This window comes from Saccostrea cucullata, unplaced genomic scaffold, assembly GCF_032062105.1.
Source record: "Saccostrea cucullata isolate Sc308-1 unplaced genomic scaffold, CSIRO_AGI_Scuc_v1 ctg1403, whole genome shotgun sequence".
Lineage (NCBI taxonomy): Eukaryota > Metazoa > Mollusca > Bivalvia > Ostreida > Ostreidae > Saccostrea > Saccostrea cuccullata.
In genome coordinates, this window is record NW_026923837.1 from 170006 (window position 1) to 192528 (window position 22523).

General features: G+C 30.7%; 1 protein-coding gene across 1 annotated transcript; it reads left to right on the top strand.

The window, feature by feature from the left end:
- On the top strand, positions 1–20251 carry LOC134265043 (sodium/potassium/calcium exchanger 3-like). The gene is made up of 11 exons (XM_062747291.1): positions 1–239; positions 5680–5877; positions 8014–8114; positions 9777–9863; positions 10548–10648; positions 15457–15671; positions 17425–17517; positions 17635–17859; positions 17977–18078; positions 18315–18446; positions 18793–20251. The coding sequence occupies exons 1-11, from the start codon at positions 89–91 to the stop codon at positions 18990–18992; spliced, it is 1605 nt and encodes a 534-aa protein (XP_062603275.1). The 5' UTR covers positions 1–88; the 3' UTR covers positions 18993–20251.
- The last annotated feature ends 2272 nt before the right edge of the window (positions 20252–22523 follow it).

The following is a 22523-nucleotide window of genomic DNA, read 5'->3' on the forward strand; positions in this document are numbered from 1 at the left end:
ACTGCGGTAATGCTGTTTCGTGATTGTCTGTGAACGGACACGATGAACAATATTGTACATCTATTTTGATTTCATTCGAGATAATAGCATGAAAAGGGGAGAAATTCGTATTCTTGTGGGTTGCTCTGTACTTACAGTGGCATGTATTGTTCTGAGTTTTGTTGGCGTGAGAGAAATCGAGAGACTGGAATGGTCTCCAGGGGATGCTTTCTCGGAGGCCGATTCCTGGGAATCCAAAGGTGGGTGTACCCTTAGGCTAAATGATCATAGATATTGTCTTGTTATCTGTAAAGCTGTAATTTTATTCTATTTCAAAATCTAATACCTAGTTTTATTAGGAAATCGGAATAATATCAACACGTGTAGGGCAACATTATAAAAATTCACGCAGTAGCCTAACTCATCTCTCTTGTACTGCTGTACACAGAATATCATAGTGTTAGGTAAACCTGTTTCTCTTGAAGTTGTGCATTTGTTAAATGATTACAATTAAACTACAGGCACTTGTTTGAGTAGTAAATTTTTCAGCCCACAAATATACAGGTGTTATTACAGTGTTGAGCTCCATGCAATTACAGAAACAAGTACCTGTGAATTTAAACATATGATTAAACCTGGCCAGTAACAAAGAGTGTAGGCCTACCACTTTTTGGCCATAAATTTTGAATCATACTCAACACTTTTGGTCTTTGAGTAGGGAGGGATCACTTTTGTGCAGGCACCTACTTTGACCATGTTGACTCAGAAATTGTTGATTATGACAGGGATTCATGACCCCCAGTGGGATTTGAACCACTGCGTCCTCAAGTATTGAACAGCAAGATTAATGGAAAGAGTTCACTGTCACCTGTTTGCTCAAGAGTTGATCTTACTTCTCAGGTTCAAATCCCACAAGGGGATGTGAAGACGGGTCTTTCAGATGAGACCGTATAAACCAAGGTCCCATGTTGCAGAACGTGCTACATGTACAACATAAAAGATCCCTCACTGCTCAATGTCCGTAAGTGCCAAGTATAGGACAACATTTGCAGCTCGATCTCTACCATAAATGTGTGAAGTGAAAAATTCTTGAGAGGGGTGTTTAAAAAACAAACAAACAAACATATACACTTGTTAAATAATATTATACCCCAACCCCACCTCCCCCATATATTTAACTAATCAGTCTATTTGAATTTATAAGTCTAAAATTTTAAAGGATCCAAATAAACCTGATTCAGGTCCCATATTGATTTACTATAATGTTCACAAGTAATCTTAGTTATACTTTCTGAAATTGAATAATCTACATTCTAATTTTTTAAGAACTAGTTAGCATGGTTATAAGATATGTATTAGTTAATTAAGCCTATTAAGAGCATGTACTGATGTACGTATTAGCATTGTTTATAATGTATTGCTGTTAATTTACATCCACAAACAAGGTTTTAACTGAATTAATTATTTATATATCAGAAGAACCTGTTACAGGATTCACATGATTAAAAGGAGAGAAAATATTATAGCACTCTTGTTTGTGTTCAGTTGGATTAGATAGCATACAAAATATATCACACTTGTATGAACAAAGATAAGACACACCAATCTATAGGATGTATAAAATACATTTTTAGTTTATATCGGATTAAATATACAGATTTGTATCTATAAATATTTCTATCTCTTAAATGGAGTTTAACTATTATCATGCATGTTTATATAAATATAAGACTATATATGTGGTAAATATAATCAGTTTGTGAGATTAATAGGATTTGATGTGTTAAAAATATATAGTTTCATTCAGGAACTTGAACGATACATGTAATATTAAGAGGATTCTCGAGCTCTCCAAGGCTCTCTTTAATAATAGAATCATATCAATTCATACACAAGTGCATGCTCTATGTATGAACAATTTCTAAAATTTTGTAAATTATTGATAAACAAGTTGATGAGACAAGAATATCAACAGTCTCATTTAAAGTCATCATTTCATAAGTTCTATGGTCGATACAACAACCTTGTTAGCAAGTACAATTCAAGTCAAATGCTGACTGATGTTTTTTCATACTAATTGTAAGTCCATTATTTATACACTAAATTGAGGAAGGATCTTTCTGTTAGTTCCTGATCATGACAAGTAGCTCACGGCGGGTATGACCAGTCGGCAGGGGATTCTCACTCCTGATGGCACCTGATCCCACTTCTGATGTTTTGGAGGTCCATGATTGCTCTGCTTCTATTTTGTATTTTTTTTTTGGATCTTGAATACTGTTTGTTATCTCCATATGTTTCATCTTTTAAAATACTCATTACATGTATTTAATATCTATAATCATTTAATATACATGTAGAACATGTAGAAAGCTTACAGATCGATCCACTTATTTTAAAAACCTATGCTATGTTTATTTTGACAGCCATACAGTAAGAAATGGTAAGATAATCATGATTATCCCGCTTCAAACAAATTTGTAGATTACTGATTGGATAAAAGCTAATCACATGATGCCCTGAAATTTTCCGTATTACATCGCCGTCGAGGAGTAATATGAAAATCGGGCACTCGATTCCATTCGAAGCGTTGTAATTGTAAATAAAAATGGCGGCTAAGAAACGGTTTTCGTAGGTAGTTTAGTTAAATTTCTTCTTACCGTAGCGATATTTTTTGTTGATTGTTATCGGATTAAAACTTAATATTTTCATTTTTTTTATATTGAAAAAGGTCTTCAGCGGGATAAATTTGTAACACAGTCAGTGAGTGACCTAACACGGATTCATACAGGGTGTGAAATGAAAATCCGTATTGGGAATTGGCTTCGCCTCGCCCAATACGGATTTCCATTTCACACCTGTATGAATCCGTATTAGGTCACTAACTGAATGTGTAACTAATAATATTCTTCTCTTCCAAATCATGAAATTTGTGATAGAAAAAATATTTTTAAACTTGCAAAAAATCATATATATACTCCCAATTTGTGAGAAATGTTCTACAATGCATAAACCTGCTTTATAAATTATTAAAGCAATATGAGCTGCATTGGTAAAAATTCTATTTTGCTGTTATAAAGTGTCATTATAATAAATTTGTATGTAACTTAAACATTTATGATCAATTAGACTAAAATTAAGCAGAAGAAAGATTTTTTATATACAGTCTAATATACAGTTTTATATAATAAATCATTATTGTACAGGACGAGAATAATGTAATTTTGATTCATTCGAAGCTTATAAATAGTTCTTTCATCGCAAATATGAACAACAAAAGTTTTTTAACGTTATTTTTTCTGTCATTGAAATAGTTATTTACAATTTTGCAACAAAAAATTCTGACATCAAAGATGCAGCTCATATTGCTTTAACTATAGTGACCATTTTATCTATAAATAATTTAATGAAGTGTAAATAAGTTTCTATAGGGAGAAATATATAGCTATATTTTATCTGATGGTTTATATGTATTATCATGATTATCAATAATTCAGTGCAATTTGACTGTGAGCAAGTAAATTATCCTGGCTATATAGATTTTGATGAGTTAGACAAACAGTTATCAAGATCTCAGTATGCATGAATTCTTTTAATTTCCTGAAGATATTTTTCTCAGAAATATAGATGAAAGATGCAACGTAATAATTGTTAACCCTAAAATTCTTTGACATATTGTCATTTAATGACTTTGACCTTCATGGAAAATCATCTTTGTGGGTGCAATGTTAATTTTCTATTGATTTTTTTCTAGGCTCAGAACATTAAAATGACCTTCATAATCGGAGGATTAAAGTGATTTTTAGCCAGCCATGCATTTTAATTATTTGTACTACCATATATTTTAGAGTGCATGGTGTCCAATGTTTGGTGGTTGACATTGAGTAGGGAGGAGGTTGTATTTAATAGGGATTAACCAGGATTAACTTCTTGAAGATCATTACATTTAAATTAAGAAACTAAAAAGAAAAATAGATCTGTGAATGTATTCAATACACAATATAGCTTAGAAGAGCTGTTCATTTGAAAAAGAAAATGAAAGACCTAAAAGGTTATGAAAATTATAGTCAAATTAGCTTTTTATTCTCCATCTGCAAACCCCTTTTGTCCCCAACTCTCCCTTACCCCCTTCCCAACTGCCTTTCTCCCTCCTTCCCTATTCCATTCTCTCTCTCTCTTCCCATCCCTCTCTCTTTCTGTCTCTCTCAGAATTGCATGTACATGATGATACAAACTGTGAAACAGTAAAAATCATTAATTTGTACATTTATCATTTACAGTTTAATGATCTGTTTTAGGTATAAGCATTGTTACATGCAAACTTTAAATTTGATCTGTATCAGTGTGTACCATCTGTATATAAGTATTTATTAATAAATAATATTACATAACATTTAAAAGTTAGCAGGTAAAAGTTAATACATGTACAATATTAAGTAGATAAAACAATTACATATGCTTTAACATGAAAAAGACTAGCTGTTAAAAATAAGATGATAATTTTAAAATTAGATTAGAATGTCTAATGCTCTGTCACAAACAGTCAGTATGTTCAGGATGCTGACTTTTACAAAATGCTTTTTGCTTGTACATGCACTGTATGTCTTAACTTTGGGGCTGCAAACCCACTCCCAAGAATCTCGGTAAACAAACCCCTTATTACCCCCCCCCTCCCCCTGCAAAAAAATGGGGGGTCAGAGTGAGAAAAAGAAAGTATTTTATACATATTCAACTCAGACAATCTCTCACCATTTGAAAATTTTCCTATCCCTTGAATTACACCTTCAGTTACAAAATGATCAGGGAAGATGACCCATGCATTATCACTCATTACTTTTACATTTAAAGAACTTGGGAAAATATGGACAGTTTTGTTTTATTAGACAAGTTAGAGACTCATAGATATTATGTTGTACATATGTAAGAACTATATATGTAACTATATCTGAATGGAAAAAAAGAAACAGCAGTTTAGTAAAATTTTGTGCCCACTCGAAAGCTTTCAATCATTTTTAATGCATGCATAGCAACCAACTGGAAAAGTGGGTTATACGTTTGATCGATCACAGCTTATGGTTCAAGTTATATCAATATGGTCCCTAATTTCTCATGAAAACCCACTATTTCATACAATCATATAATCTTGTTTATATACCACTCTCTACATTTATATGTACAAAGACTACTTGATTTGTGTCCAACAGAGAAAGATCATGGTCTCTTTAAGGCCATTAAACATGTATATTAGTTATTGGAACATGTGATCATTTGTATGAAGAAGAGCAGATAACATATATTGTCTGTAAAAGAATATGTGTCTGAATGATTTAGCTACACCCATTTGTACCAAGTGAACATTGTCAAATATCTGTACAGTCATCATTATATTGGTCTTTAATATTAAATCTTGGAAATAAGTAAATGTGAATGTACCGGTAGTAATTTAATAAGAAAAATTACTAGAATTTTGAAAATAATAGGTATAGATTTACTGTGGTTTGAATAAATTACTTATAATACTTCAGGATAATCATGTTAATTATTATACTTTTAAGCATTTAACATAAGTTTAAGAAATTTTAAGATTAAAGAAAAATTGACTATTATATATGGCACAAATCATTAATTGATCGATTTTAATTGAATATTTTGATTCTTTTTTAAAACAATTTAACTCTTTAATTTCTCTTTTTAATTTTGTAGTTGCCACACGGAAGTTGAGCTCCCTGACCAACTGTACCCCCAGGGCCATCAAACAGTTCCCCGCGGGACTCTTCTCCCAGAAGCAGCGGGCAGGGGGCGCGGTCATCATCCATATACTGGTGGCCGTGTATATGTTCGCAGCCTTTGCTTACATCTGTGATGACTACTTTGTTCCATCCTTGGAAATTATGTGTGATGGTAGGGAATTATCTTTCCATAATCCGATACTTTTAAAGATCTTTTTTATTTTTGAAATTCCTTAATTCGCCATTGACAAAAATAAAACTTGACATTTATTTCCCTGATTTACTTGGGGATCGAATTGTACTGTTTTGGAAAAAGATACAATATCATTGAATCAGTGGACAACTTAAATCTTTTCCTCACAAAATTAATATTTCTAAAAGTATTTGAAAACTTGAATTTTATTGATAAATTAATTTCATCATTCGGCTCATAGCTTTCCAACACCATCTCCCCCCTAACCCCTACCCCCCCCCCCCCCCCCCCCCCCAAAAAAAATGATGTTCAACAGAAAATAGAAACATGAATTTTCCACATTCAGTATGACTAAGTTATATTCATTCATTTATCAAAAAAATTATCTGAAAACCAAATCACAGTACTAGTCTTCTTGCAAGGCAGTGTTATTTATGTTAGGGATGCTTTTTTTAAGAATCTTTTTCATTATATAAACAAGAAAAATGTTTTTTTTGTACTTTCTCCACCTTGACTTTAACATGTGTACTAAAGAACATTGAGTCCAGACAGATATGTTAAACTTTTTATTAATCAGCAAGCTTTTTTTAAGCATGTGATGTCTAAAATGTGATGTATGGCTACATATCTAAAAGAAAACAAGCAATAAATCACAATTGGTGGAATGATTAAATAAGTGAATGTCAATTTAATGGTCACAAACTTTGACTAAGAATCTTCATTGAATTCACATGCAATTATATTTGAAGGGAATGTCATTGCTTGGTAAATTTATGCAGACCCTGCTTTGCACAATGATTAACAGAACAATTTATCTCCATGATAATCAATTACAGCTATGCATTCTACCATCCATCACTCTCAAATGGAATATTTTTCCCCACGAAATAATGTACATAACATTTATTTGCAAATCTTTTTAAATGCCCCCTCCCAAAACATTGATCATGTTTTTAATACTGTAACAGTATATATGTATGTATGTGTTCATGCAGTCAATAACTGAACATTTAATTGTCAAAATGGGATGTTTTCATTACCATCAGAGCAGAATGATTTTAATTTTCATTTTTAAAGCTTAGAGCATGTAGAGTGTTTGTATTTAATTTTTTCAATAATTTGTAGACTGCTCTAAGAATATGAAGAAATGCATTGAGAGTCCTCTTGCAAAACTTATTATTATAGAGCTACATTGTACTTTTCATTTTGAATTTTCACAGAAATAGTTGTGAAAGTTTTATAAAATACTAGTAGTGAAAGCATTTTAAAATAAACTGAATTTTTTGCAACATTAGACCTGTTTTAGAAAAATTGACAATTGTTCTGAAAAAGACAAAACTTTTTTTCCAAGGACAATTAAATTGCTATCAAAATTGTATGATGAATTGTGATCTTTTACAAACTAAAATTTCCTATTATATAAAATCATAAATTATACGTTATATGTATGTGTTCATGCAGTCAATAACTGAACATTCATATTGTCCCATCAACTATTAAAAATGGAATGATTTGATGATTATATCAGAAATGCCCCTGGAATATCTTCATTTAAAAGTCTTTTAAATTCTTATTTTTTAAAAAGGGTAAAGAAATTTTCATTTTTAAACAATATAATACATTGCCAATTGCAAAATAGCATGTAATTTGACTTATATAACCAATTTTTTCAGAAACATAATGTGTGAATACTGTATTGACTCTATTGAAGATGCTCATCATTATTTTTTTGCTTGTCCAAAATATAACTCTCCAAGAAATGTACTTTTCCAAAAATTCAAAATATTATTGATTGTGATCAAACTATGAACTTGATTTACTTTTTTTCAATCATTTGAATTTTCACAGAAACGTTTTATTTGAATTGTAATGTAAAGCCAACACTTTATAATACATGTAAAAATTTTTTTTTCTCTCTCTCTTTCTACTTTTTTTTCTCTTTTGTTTTTGTTCTTTTGTTTTTGCTACTATGTGTGTCTATTTATTTTTATATCTATATATTGTGTGTTCATTTTGACCTTGTCTAGGCTTTCCTTGCCCAATCCCATTCACTTATGTGAATAAAATTTTGTATAAATAAAAAAAAAAACTGAATTAATATTTTGCTATCTGCAGTGTTTCACATTCAGTCTGATGTAGCTGGTGCCACGTTGATGGCCGCAGGAAGTTCTGCTCCCGAGCTCGCCACGGCAGTCATTGCTGTATTTATAGCACAGGTACGCAACTTAAACAATATATCTAAGTCATATTGCAGTGGGAGACATATCATACTGAACAAGAGGCAAATTTATAATGATTATAGCAAACCCAAAACATACGATATAGAATACAACCCTCAGCATCTTTAGCAGCAACAAATATTGTTAATTGAAAATGTCACAATTCAAGTAAAAATGTATGTGTAGTTTATAAATGTGTAGATATACTTTTAATGATACCATGACAATATACACTCACTGACAATCCCCTCTAACCCCCCCCCCCCCCCCCCCCCCCCACCCAAACACACAAAGAAACAGATAGATGAAATCAAGGAAATGAAATTTTCAAAACATTTCAACCACGTGTTATGTGTTGAAAAGAAAGATAAGCAAAAAATCTGCTTCAGAAATCATTATAAACACATCTGAATTAAGCATGTATTAGTGAATTTCTTGTATATACATAAAGAAAATTTTCAGATGATGGCATCAAAATTTTAATGATGGCTTGTTGATTGTGTAAATTTTTCAGATGCTAGTTTATGTATAAAATGTTTAGATGCTTTGTCATACCACTGTAATTTAGTTTTTTATCCATAAAGCATTGATAAAGCTTGTTTAACATTACTGTAACATGAGTATTCACCTAGACACATCTGTATAGTTGTATCTACAATTGACAGTTGTACAAAAGAATTGTTTTACAAATGTATTTAAACTGATCAATGCAAAAAAAAAAATCAATAGGTATAACATGAAATTTAATGTTAGATCTGTCTTGTTGCCAATGTTATTTGTATCAATAATCAATATTAAACTTTGAGGAAATAAAACATAGAAAAAAAAATAATTTTGTCAAAACGTGGAAAAAAGAAATTTGTGAAGAAATGTTAACACAAATATCGTCTTGTTTTAAGACATAATGACTTTAAATGAAATAAATAATATCTAAAGGAATGATGTTTTAATATGTTTAATGCAGTACATCTTGTCAAATGCAGATAAAAAATTAATATTTGTGAAACATGTATTTTACCATATGCTTAGCAGAAACAAATAATATAATTGGAAATTCTAGCTTGCTAAGTATTTGGTTCTGCCCCAGTGTCAGAATTTATGAACAGCTGTGCATCCAGGAAGAGGTATTATAAAGTTAGTAGATAGGTGCACCATATGTTGTTAATGTTTGCTGACCACTGATGGAAATCTGATTTTAAAATACAGTCAATCCTTGCTACCTTGGACTCAATGAGATGTAATGAGGAAAAACTTTAAGATGTTAATCAGGGTTCTGTTCTGTAGCTTGATAGTTTTATTGGCCAGTGTTTGTCTTGTACATGTATGATCTTACAAAAATGACCACTGGACTAAAGGTCACAGACTACAAATTTTGAAATGTAAAATTTTACAATGGTTATGACCATTCAAAATTCTGTTATTTTTAAATTGACCCCCACCCCACCCCTTCTAGATAGTGTTACCCCCCCTCTTGAATGATATTACAAAAAAAAAAAAACAAATTTTTAAATGTAAAACTCCAAATCAGTAATGGATGGATGTTTTTTTTTTTTTTATGATGACCATGAATTTGGTTCATTTGAAGGCTTTTCAGAAATTTCGAGGGGTAGAGACTAAAAATGATACATGTAACCCCTTTAATTTTTTTTTGTATTGTAGGATGACATTGGACTAGGGGCTGTGGTTGGCTCTGCTGTTTATAATGTGTTGTTTGTCATCAGTGTGTGTGCCTTCTGTGCTGGCATGGTAAGTTGTGTGTTGTTTGTCATCAGTATATGTGCTCTATGTGCCATCATGGTAAGATGTATGCTAGCTATTTATTATGTGCTCTCTGGGCACTTTCAGATTTGTATATAATTATATACATGAATCTTTTCAAACACATGAAAAACATAGTGTGCATGCATTAATACTGTAAAAAGGAGAATTTAATTTTTGCCTCCCGTTTTATTTTCCTCTTGCCCTACTCCTAGGTGGGCAAATTTAAGAACTAGGATGAAATCAAAAAACCTATCATAATCTCTGAAGACAAACTGTGATGGAGCAAATTTAAAAGAAGCAAAATTGTTGGCAAGTATAGATGGACGAAAATAACATGGGGCAAAAATAACCAAGTCTGGGAATACAGTTACTGTACTATCTTAATTTCTTGTAACTTAACTTAATCTGGTGTTATTCAAGTTTTATCATGTTAAACACATTTTGATGGGGCACATCTGAGCCTTCATCAATTTAATTAGTCTGATCATCCAGATTAAAAAAATAAATAAAAGTATATTCCTTTACAAAGAACCATAATTATAAAAGTTGTGTGGCAGAAATCAATGATTTTAAAATCTGCATTTAGATAATGTATTTATGATCTATTGCATTTAGATAATGTGTTTATGATCTATTTGATGCCTGTATAGTGTATTTTATTTCGGACAGGTGGTGCAACTACACTGGTGGCCGTTATTCCGAGATTGTGCCTTCTATGCCCTCAGTGTTGGAGCCCTGGCCTTTGTCATTTTAGATGAAACGGTTTTCTGGTAAGCCAAATCAATGAATTTTAACTTCCAGTTCAAACATATTGACTCCCACTTCTTCATACACTATTTAACACCCATACTGCGGATGGCATTTCTTAAGTAAATATGATGGAAATGTCAATCAGTATGGAAAATCATCCTTGAAAACTATTTTGCAGGGTTATTGGTCCGCATGTTTTTTTATTATAGGCAGACAATTTTTCTGTTGTGTGCAATTTTGTGAAAGGAACAACTGGAATTAATAGGAATGTTAGGAAAATTGGAATAGCGAAATATCAATTGCTGTTTTTCTCTGAAATGCATGCAATTACATTTATAAGGCCTTATTTACTTTAGGATATGTTTTGATAAAAAATATTGAAATTTTTTTTAGTTATCTCTAAATCTTGTGATTTTAATACAAATGTTAACCTCAATTAAGAATTTTGTTTCATAAATTCTAAATCAATATAATTTGAACACACATATAAATGCATGTGATTCATCAACTTAATGAAGACTTGCAATAATTTAGGAGTTTACAAATCTATTCATCTAGTAATAGCAGTGCATGCAATCTTTAAACAATTTAGTCAAACTGTATCTAGGTGTATGAACTTCAATAAAAACTTCTGACTGAAGTGCATAATTCATGAAATATTGATTAGGTTTATGGGGTTTTAGAGGTAACTTCTTAAGCCTTTCTAATCAGATTTTCTATGTAACAGTTTGAGGGTATTTATTAATGGCTTTTTTATGTGTTCTGGAGAAATGGATGGATTTCAAAGCCCTTTGCTCTATTTGACCTGAATGCATTATGAATAGCTATTAATATTGATATTGTAATACACATATCTAGTTTTTTTAGTTATTATATCACCAGTATGTACTTATCAATCAAAGGAACTGCCCCATGCAGGATTAATTTTGATAAATGAATTCAAACTTTAAGGGTAAAAGCTCACCCACATTAAATTCTTAAGTTAACGCAAGTAAATTTATAAAGATTGAAAATATTTATTGATAAAAAAAAAACATTTTTTTAAAAATTCTTTTAAATTCATAGATAAACAATGTTTTTAATGAAGTACATAGTTATAAGACATTCTACTAAAATTTTAATTAATAAAAATGTCAGCTTTAGCAGAATAGAAATATTAAAAGTTCACTGCCCAACATTAACATGATTAAGAATACCAACAAATCAACCACCCTTCATAAGATATGCATAGTGATCACTCAAATACACAGCAAACCTCAAGTGTCAAGATAACTATACTGGGTAGCATTCAAGTGGTCTCACTGATTATGGAGGAAAATTGGTGCACCTCAAACAGGAAAGATAAGGAAAACCATAATGTACAATGCTTTTGTTCATGTTTCAGCTATATCTGTAAATATCGGATGTTTTAAGAGGGAATGTCCCATATGCATGTGTAAAAGTGTCTCTGAGGTACATGTAATTTTGACAGGGGAAATCACTCTATTTCTGTTTAATTTTTAATGTTTTAGTATACAACTTGAACAAAGAACATAATAATAAATCTCAAATACATGATTGTATGTCTAAATTTTCTTAATTATTATCAGAAATGATAAATTTTTAGCAAAGGGAATTGCACGCAAAAATATTTTTCTTATAAATAATTCAACAATAAGAAAATGTAGCAAAAGTGCAAAATTTTGAAACATAAAAATTAATCAACAGCATTTTGAGCCAGATTACAAAATAAAATGTAAAAATTTCCAGATTTGACAATAAATAATGTCATTGGGGAACGACGCTTTTCAATGATTTAGTCTTCATGATTTTACTTATTAATCTATTTTAATTCAAACACATGTCCGTAACATATTTTATCCAATTTCTGATTGTTTTTGAACTCATTTTTGGGTATGACCCTTAACTGGAAAATGGAACAATTTCCTGGAGAAAGGTGTTTAATTAATGATAAATCAAGTCAAAAGGTAGATGCAAATGTTGTTAATGTGAAAAAACATTAACTTTCTTAATTAATTATCATCTTTGAAGAAATTCAATGTAGTGGATTCCATCTTTCCTGATAAATCTTTCGATTTCTTTGCAAAAAAACTGAGAGACACCTCCATATATTAATCTTGTGATTTAATTGCTAATATTTAAGAAAATTGCATATAAATCTGTTTTTGTGCTCTTGCATACCTTTGCTCTTGACAGACCTTCGCCGTTTTTATAAAGTACATCTTATGGTAAATTTTGTTTTAATTTTTAAGCAATAGATCATTTATATTTGTTTGAATATTCAGGATTCGTACAATTACTGATATTTTAAAATAATTGTTAAGACTTTTGTACAAATTTTTTATAGAACAATTTTGATCAAAATGAAATAATATTCAACCAAACTTGGCACAAAGTTTGAAGGGGAATCAAGTTATGCAAGGGGATATATTGAATTTGTGAAAAATTTATGGCATTTTTAAAAAATTGAAACACATGGAACACTCCCTCTGGATACTATATTTGAATATATGAAAAATCTTTTAAAATCTTCTTCTCCAGTACCACTGTGCCAGGAAAGATGAAACTTTTTGATTTTGTATTCATAGCAATTGACCCCCAGGGCAAGGATGGGGCCAAAATTTTTACATAGGAATATGTAGGAAAAATCTTTAAAAATCTTTTCTCCAGAACCACTGGGCCAGGAAAGATGAAACTCATGTGGAATCATCTAGGTAGAGGTTTGTATAGCTGGACATGTTTTACATAGGAATATATAGGAAAAATCTTTAAAAATCTTCTTCTCCAGAACCACTGGACCAGGAAAGATGAAACTCATGTGGAATCATCCTCAGGTAGAGCAGATTTCAGTTTGTTCAAATCATGACCCTCCGGGGCAAAGGTGGGGCCAAAATGACCGACCCAAGTTTTACATAGGAATATATAGGAAAAATCTTTAAAAACAGAACACTGGACCAGGAAAGATGAAACTCATGTGGAATCATCATAGGTACATCAAGTTTGGTCAAAAACTGGCAACAACAGTTTTGTAGGAATATATAAGAAAAATCTTCTTCTCCAGAACCACTAGGACAGGAAAGATGAAACTCATGTGGAATCATCCTCAGGTAGTGTAGATTCAAAATTTAATCATGACCCCTGTGGCAAGGGTAAAAATTAGAAATATATATTTAAAAATCTTCTTCTCAAGAACCACTGGGCCAGGAGAGATGAAACTCATGTGGAAATTTATAATTATAATTATAGGGTGGGGCCAAAATTCAAGTTTTATATAGGGATATATAGAGAAACCTTTTAAAATCTTCTTTTCAAGTACTTCAAAGCTAAAGTGATATTTATATAACATCCTCAGGTAGTGTAGATAGTTTCTGTTTAGCCTGATGTGCTCAGGTGAGCGCTGTGGCCCCTGGGCCTCTTGTTCAAAATACAGGGTCCAGCTTAATTTGTCAAAAGTAAAAACAGTGTAAACTACTCGATATGATGTCATCAAATTTGCTATGTGTCTTAAAGTCAATCATACAACATCAAAATATTATTTGTTGAAATTTGGCAAACAGTACATAATATATTTTTGTTGGCAAGGAGGGTACCCATTTTTGATGCCCATTATATAATTTTTTATCTTTGAAATCCACCTGTAATTGTCTATAAAAAAATTTATGTCACATATTTCAGTGAATATTATACAAGTTTTGCTTTAATGTAGCTTTTATTTTCTTAGTTTTGATTCTTTACCATTCATTTATAATGCAGTGTCTTTTTTCCCAGCTTTGATAAAATATGTGATGAAAAAATAAACTGTTATAAATTCATTAAAGATTAAATGAGATAAGTCAACCTTTATGTCATAACTATGTTGTATGAGAGAGAATATATACATTTAGGAGAGCTTGTGATAATTGCATTAAGAAAACATTTGAAGAAGCAAAATTGGGAAAAATTTGAAATTTTTTTGCAATTTTGATGAAATAATTTTTTTAAAGTTTCAGCAAGTTATGCATATATTAAATTTGTTGGATTTATTGATACACTCCCTCTGGATACTATATTTGGATATCTCTCTATTTCTCTTTCTCTCTTGCTCTCTCTCTGCATTGTATAAGGCACATAAAGGAATTTATAGCACATAGTATATGATTAAAACTGGACAACAGCTTGTAGAGAGTATAGATAAAAAGTTTGATCAATAGCTAGAAATATAAAAATTAAGATATATTTAAAAACTGTACACACATAAATTTATTATAATTATTGATTCTTGGTCACTTTTGAATAAAGGTAGTTTTAACACTTGAATAGTTTAAAATAAATTTCTCTTATCCAATGGAATAATTGTATCACATATATAAACTTTGTTTTAAAAATTAAACATGATTACACTGTTTCTTGTTTGTATTTTAATTTACTTTTTTCCCTTTGGTTTAGAAAAGTCAAAGCTTATAAAAATGAGAAAAAATTATGGAGAGAGAAAATACATGTACATTTGCCTATAGGCAAAATTGGGAATTTGAAATTGCAAATGTTTTTTACAAGACATATAGTCCCCCTTCTCTCTCTCTCTCTCTCTCTGCATTGTATAAGGCCATAATATGTTAAGATGCATATTACATATTCAATACAATAACAATAATATGTGTACTAAGAAATGAATGAAGAATTTTATCACATTTTAAACTTTGTATCAGTTATAGTTTTTTAATCATTATTAGCATGATAAATGAGTACTCTTACTTGGAAAATGAGGCAAATCAATATATTTCCTTTGTATATATGTACAATGTCTAATATGAGCACATCTAAGCTAGTTTTTTTTCATTATATTTTGTAGGTATGAAGCTCTGATCCTGGTGTTGTTCTATGTAGCCTACATTGTTCTGATGTACTTTAACTCCACTATAGAGGAGTGGATCGTACCAAAGTTCAAACACTGTTGTAAGCCGTTCTCCAGAAAAAAGAATGAGCCTGAGTCTGTAGTTCTGTATGAGAAGCTCAGGAACCCGGGGGTAGGAAATGGGGCAGTGTCCAAGATGGAGAACGGTGGAGGTGAGGAATTGTGGGATTGTAAAAATTTTAAGATATTTGCATTTAAGTACATGTGTATGCCAATATGATTATTGTTTCAATATTCCAAAACAACTCAGTATTGAGGTAACAACTCTACTATTATAGATATTTATACCTTAGCTTGAAAAGTGGGAATTAAGGTATATAGTGATCGGGATCATCCATCGGTTCGTCCGTCTGTCTGTTATGCTTTTGGGTACCCATCTCTTATCCGCATCTCCTATTTTACCACTGAATGAAATTTTCACAGATTCTTTATTACATTATGCCATTGTGACCAGCTCTTATTTTACTTTTGATGATGTTACACTTATTTCGGGTCTTTCAGAGTAGAACTTAGTCTTTACCATGATTATAACCATATGGGAGGTGGGGGTATCATCTGTATAAGTGAGCTCAATGCCCACAGTATCTATAGTTATTTTTGCTGTCTTATAAATACTTAGGTATGAAGATTTGATTATCTTATGAATATACAAAAAAAAAAAAATTCACTGTACATGAATCAGATCTCAAAAAAAGGCATATATATACCAGTCAGGGGTGTGATTGAAATCCATCATTTTTAAAAATGATGATTTTCAGTCATTAAATTGATTTTTAATAATGATGGAAATTCATCTTTTTTTAGTAAAATGATGAAAAACAGTCATTTCTATTTTGAAATTTATTTTAGAAATAGAGTTATCTCTGATATTAAAAATGACTGTTTTTCATCATTTTTTATCAAATTGTTAGGTCTGGGCGCACTTAATTATCTCATTAGTTTTACGGGGCGCACTAAATTATTTTGGTTTCAATTACTTGTCAAGATGTTTCTCTACACAAGGGTCTATGGCAGGATAGTGTACTATATCTAATTACTGTAGTAAATGGGATGGGAAAATTGACTTGAGAATGGAAATATGATGAAAAGGTCATATTTACAAAAATCAGAAAATTGTGTACATTATATACTTAGAAGAAATGACCATTATCCATCATTTTTAAAAATGATGGATTTCAGTCACACCCCTGACTGTATACAGTTCTTTGTATTTGATAGTTATCATTAGGTTTTAGAATTTCAAGTACCGGTATTTGATTATTTTATTTAGTTTGGCATGTATTTTCTGATAGACCAGTGCTGTTGGATTTTAGATTTTAGATACCTAATGTTGGCAGGAAATCATATAAGTGTGTTCACAACAAATTAGAGGAAGTGTAATTATAACGTTTTTCCTGAAAATCTTTCTCAGAATAATAATTGATTTTGAATTTATGGGAATAGGAAATAATTTAAAACTAGTTGTTCTTAAATTTACTTACATGTCTTAATTTTATGATAGAGATCGATATTTGCCTCCTCCAATATAGGAAAACATGCATATATGCATGAACATTTTATTAATACATACATGTATCTATGATATATTACTCTTCAAAGTACAAGAAAACATAATTGTACTCTGTTTTCTCTAAGATATTGGCCATCAGCATAACTGATTGCTTTTTTTTAATATTTAGTGCCAAGATTGAAAAAAAAATAAGCTATGCAGCATAATTGTTTAATTGTTGTAACATACCTAGTGAGGGATATTGTTTATAAGTCTCACCAGTGTTTTAATAGATCAGTAATTTAGCTCTTAATTTAAAATAAACAGAGAAAATAATTGTAATTTTTTTACCCTGCTTGAAATGTTAAAACATAACAGGGAGAGATCTTACAATATTTCATTTTGTTTTATTGTAGATAAGTGGGATGGTACACAGATTGCCTCTCCTGACTCAGATTACAATTCGGAGGAAGAAATCAGCGAGACTGATGTCATGTACAAAGAGATTGGTCAGTCATCTATACAGCCTTTGTTTTAATTCAGCTGATTTATCTATTACTATATTTCAAAACATTTTTAGTATGTAGATGCATTTATTTAAAAATAGAGATATATCCCATCTTTAGGTCCTAAGCCAACAGAGGAGCCCGAGTCTGTGTTTGAGATGCCGGCGGGCTGTATAAGGCGGGGTATATTTGTGGTGTGTCTACCAATCAAAGTTCTCCTGTACCTGACGGTGCCGGACTGCCGCCGAGCCCGGTGGAGGAGGTGTTTTATTCTGACGTTCTCTATTTCACTGGTCTGGCTGTCTGTGTTCTCCTATGTCATGGTGTGGATGATCACCATTATAGGTAATTATCTGAGATAATTTTAAATGTTTGTTGACAAATAAGTTGACATGAGCTAATTAAGCCTAGTATACATGCACGTAGAAAGGTTACATTTTGCTCACATGGTATTTTTTTCAGGCTACACTGTACATATACCTGACTCAATAATGGCCTTGACCTTTGTGGCTTTTGGGGTCAGTCTCCCAGATGTAATATCTAGTGTCATTGTTGTCAGAGAAGGTCAGTATATCTTAGCATAAGTGCAATAAATCAATGGTAATTTTTGTTCCTCGTGGAGAAAGTAGATTCAAATTTCATTCATTTTTTAAATTTATATGTTATTTTAATGAAATTTAATAATTTTTTCATAAATGATTATAATTAAAAAATTAATAGAATTATTCAACATTTGCTATTGTTAAGGCAGTTTTACCCTTTTTTCAATCAGCTTGAATCCAATTGTGCTTTTTTGACAGGTCTTGGTGATATGGCAGTATCTAATGCAGTAGGGAGCAATGTCTTTGATATCCTCATTTGTTTAGGAGTTCCATGGCTTCTAAAATGTGCTCAAGGAGGCTTTAAAAAGCCTATACAAGTTTACAGTGAAGGTGAGTGATTACCTCTCTTAGACCATTGATAATGAGTGTAATGCCATATTTTTTGAAAACCATGATTGTCATGAACAGCAAGAAGGTACACACTTTGGGACGAAAATATTTATTTTTATGTCTGTTAATGTTTATAAAATGTGAAAAAGGTTTTAAAAGATACATTTCTAAACTAAAAATGATATTTCGGACCTGTACTTGCAGGTGTCAGATATACTTTTTCTATAATTATAAGTGCAATGCCATAACCAAAGTCTACATGTATATATACAAGTTTTATATTGACACCTTAGCTTCAAATTCTATTAGAATTTTAAAATTTGTGTTTGATAATTCTCCATTACAGGTTTGCTATACTCGACCTTGACCTTGCTGTTAACCATCGTCTTTCTATTGGTGGCGACCCATGCTAATGGATGGAAACTGACCAAGAGATATGGACTGGTTCTCATGATCGTCTACATACTGTTCACTGTACTAACAGCCTTATATGAACTGAATTTATTTGGGTATGTTCACCCAAAGGAATGCCAAAGAAGTGATTGATTTGTATGGAGGGTTTATTTTATAATGTTGTCTATTGTTTTTCTTTGTTTCCAAAAAATGACCAAATATTTCTGTGATCTGAGTAATATTTATTTTTAATTTAATTTTTATCATGTTCTTTTTTTTTCTTTAAAAGAAAATCTCAAATATTATTTTTTTTAACACTGTAACACAATTGGTGCTTACTAGAATTCTTCTCTCTTTTTACACAAAGTACATGTACAGGGTCAATTCTCAACACGTGTCAAAGTTCATTCAACATGTAAGAACTCTTCAGCATATACTTCATATCATTTTGTTTCTCTCACCCTCATAATAAAACTTATCTAAAGGTCTTTTCACATTATCTAGTCTATGTTAAAGATGCATATTTTGTTGTTTTAGTGACTGCATAGCAATATGGTAGCCTAGCTTTTACACAGCCGAGATTAGAGAGAGCTTGTTTGAATGTTAAATATAATATGCAACATTGTTATAAACAATATAAGGAATTTTTTTTATATGTCTATCTTTGTTACTACTTTGTATCCCATTACAAGCATAAACTGTAATTGTTTAAGTTTTACCCCATTTTTAGAAGTAAATGTTTTGATTTTCACAAAAAAATCCTTACTTTGCCTTATTTTTGCTCTCAAAAATTTTAAATAATTGAAGAATATGTATTCTCAATTAGCTTAAAAGCTATTGTAATATCTGCACTAGAGTAAGATATACATGTCTGTAGTTCTTAATGGATAGCTAAACAGTTTTGTTCATAAATACATCCCTGATACATTTATTTTTTAAAATGAAATTCTTTTTGTTACTTTCTATAAAAGCATTCTGTTGTAAATTATATGAAAGTGTATGTTTAATGGAATGAAATTCTATGTTGTTAATGAATTACATTTTAGTGTATATTTCACACATCAGATTTTAGTTTAGAAGATCAAGACTCAATCCTTTTGGTGTCTATGAATTTATAGAATGGAATCTTTGACCTGTGATCTAATTTTTTTTTGTAAAAATTATATTTATACATTATGATGTTCAGTGTGTGATATTTTCCTCTATTTACATTGTACAGTGTATAATGTACATGTTTATGTGAAAGATTTCTTAAAATATAAAAAAAGTTTCATATTTGGTATGTTTTAAATCATTATATATGTCATCTTCTTCAATTTATTATATTCTTCTTGTACATGTACAAGATTTGGAACATAACTTTAACTAAATTTTGTTTTACAACATTCCATATTTTGATAATATGTTTAAATTATTATGTGGAAATTACAATGTATTTACTTTTCACAATTATACAAAATATCCTTCAATCTCCTCTACATAAATTTTGTTTTAAAATTACAAATAAAAATATTTTTTTATTAAATTAATTTCTTGTTGCACTTTTCTGTATACTTTCAGATAATTAGAATGTTTAAAAATAATATTTACAGTTATTGACTGGGTATGAGGGCAACATATGAATTGTTGAAAACATTTTCACCTTCAGCTCCAATAAATCACATGATGTAAGAATCCCAGTCTATAACTGTTTTGTTTTACCCTTTTCTTCACTCACTGTATTATCAATAACTATATATAGAGACCTTTGCCTTAATTAATCAATAAAAACAAGAAAGTGGCTAAAAAACAAAAAAAAAAATGAAAAAAAATTATTATATCACAAAAAATTATCACAAAACACACTCTTCCCATGCCTCTGTCTTGCAAATAGTAATACTAGTAGCAAGAAATTTTGCAGCTCTAAACTTCAACTGTTTTCTTATTCAATATAGAAGAATGATAAATTGTGAAGTAGCAGTGATTTCACCAAAAAAGGACAACCCCTTTTACTTATTCCACTAATTTTTTTACAAAGTTAATGAAATATGAGGATTACAAACAGCAATCAAGTTAAAAAATCCATTAAAGCAATACAAATGGAGATCATAGCAAACACAGATGTCTCAAACACCAGGTTTGGTTTGATTTTGGGTGCCATGGACAAGTAAGAATCCATTGTTTACTGGTCACACCTGTCATTTTTTTCCCTACCACAAAATTGAGTAGAAGTTGTGAAGTGATATTGTATGTATACATGTATGCCCTTACCAACGAATCATTTAAACCCTATGTTTATGTCATAAGGGTATCTTGCAATGCAAGTAAGGGAAGTTGAGGTTATAGAAAATCAAACTGATATGGTGTTGGATAACTTTCTTTCATCATACTTTTCCCAGTAAAATAAATGTATTAAAATATAAGATAAATGCGATAGGGCCGTGTTATATTTTATTTCAAGTTCATTTAAATATATCAAGTTGGTACCAGGTAATTGTTCTCAATTTATATACAAGTAAATTGAAATATAGAGAGAACGGACATCATTCAAGCTTGAGGTCCATTTAAAAATACAAACCGGAAGTAGAGCAAGCACAGACCTCCAGAAACATCAGCGACGATATCAGGTGGCATTAAGAGGTTTCTTGTTGAACGGTAACACCCACCGTTTGCTACTGGTCTTGGACGGTTAAACCAAAAATCCGTGGAAATTTCAGTGTGTAAAAAATGGCCTGAGAAACAGAAGTCAGCATTAGATGATAGTTCATATTTGCTGATAAGGTCATTGTATCGACTTAAGAACTTGCTTCAATCAATACAGTTTATATCCTTGTTTCATCAACTTATTGTTTAATAGCTTTTCTTGTTAAAAATGATCATTCGTATGGTTTTGCGTATGGAATCATCTGAGAGACATAAACCTGATATGAAGATGATAAGAATATACATCTATACTATATAAACATAAAAGCTACAGATTGCGTATTCATGAAAGAAAAGTTTGAAGTAGCAGTCATCACCTTTATCATTAAGATATGTTGTTAGGTTATCATTAACGTGTTTCCTCTAAAAAAAAGATCTAAATATGAAACAGATGTGTCTGACCCTATGGTATGTTTTTTTACAACTTCTCTGGGATATATAAAGAATACATATGAATAGAAGTAATGTTTTTAATAAATTTATGTAATGTACGTTGTTGATATATACTAGACAGTATATCTTAATGTGAATTAAGTTGGAGGTCACGGCAAGTGTTTTCTTCTTTTCATGTTGATATTTTGGGGAAAAAAATTCTTTGATAGACTAAACATAACGGTGCAATTGGTTCCCATGGAAATTTTTTTAAAAAGTTGGAAAACCTGATATTCAATAACGCAAAGATATTGTCAATCAGAAACTCAATCATATCCTAAAATTAAGGTCAGAATACTTGTATATATACAATCAGAATGGCTAGTTAAGTATGTTGAAGAATTCCATTTCTCGAATGTATATATTTCTTTTGGAAAATCATCAAGGTTCAAGCAACATTTTATATTAGTAGGCAGAGGGGTTTTGAGCCTTAAAGGGAATATCTAATCAAACTTATGTATATGTTGTGTAGGCAATTGTTGATTTGAGTTCCTATAAATCATGCAATAAATCTTGATAAAACAAAATGTTTATTTTAACAAGTATATTTGACTGATATGAATAACAAGT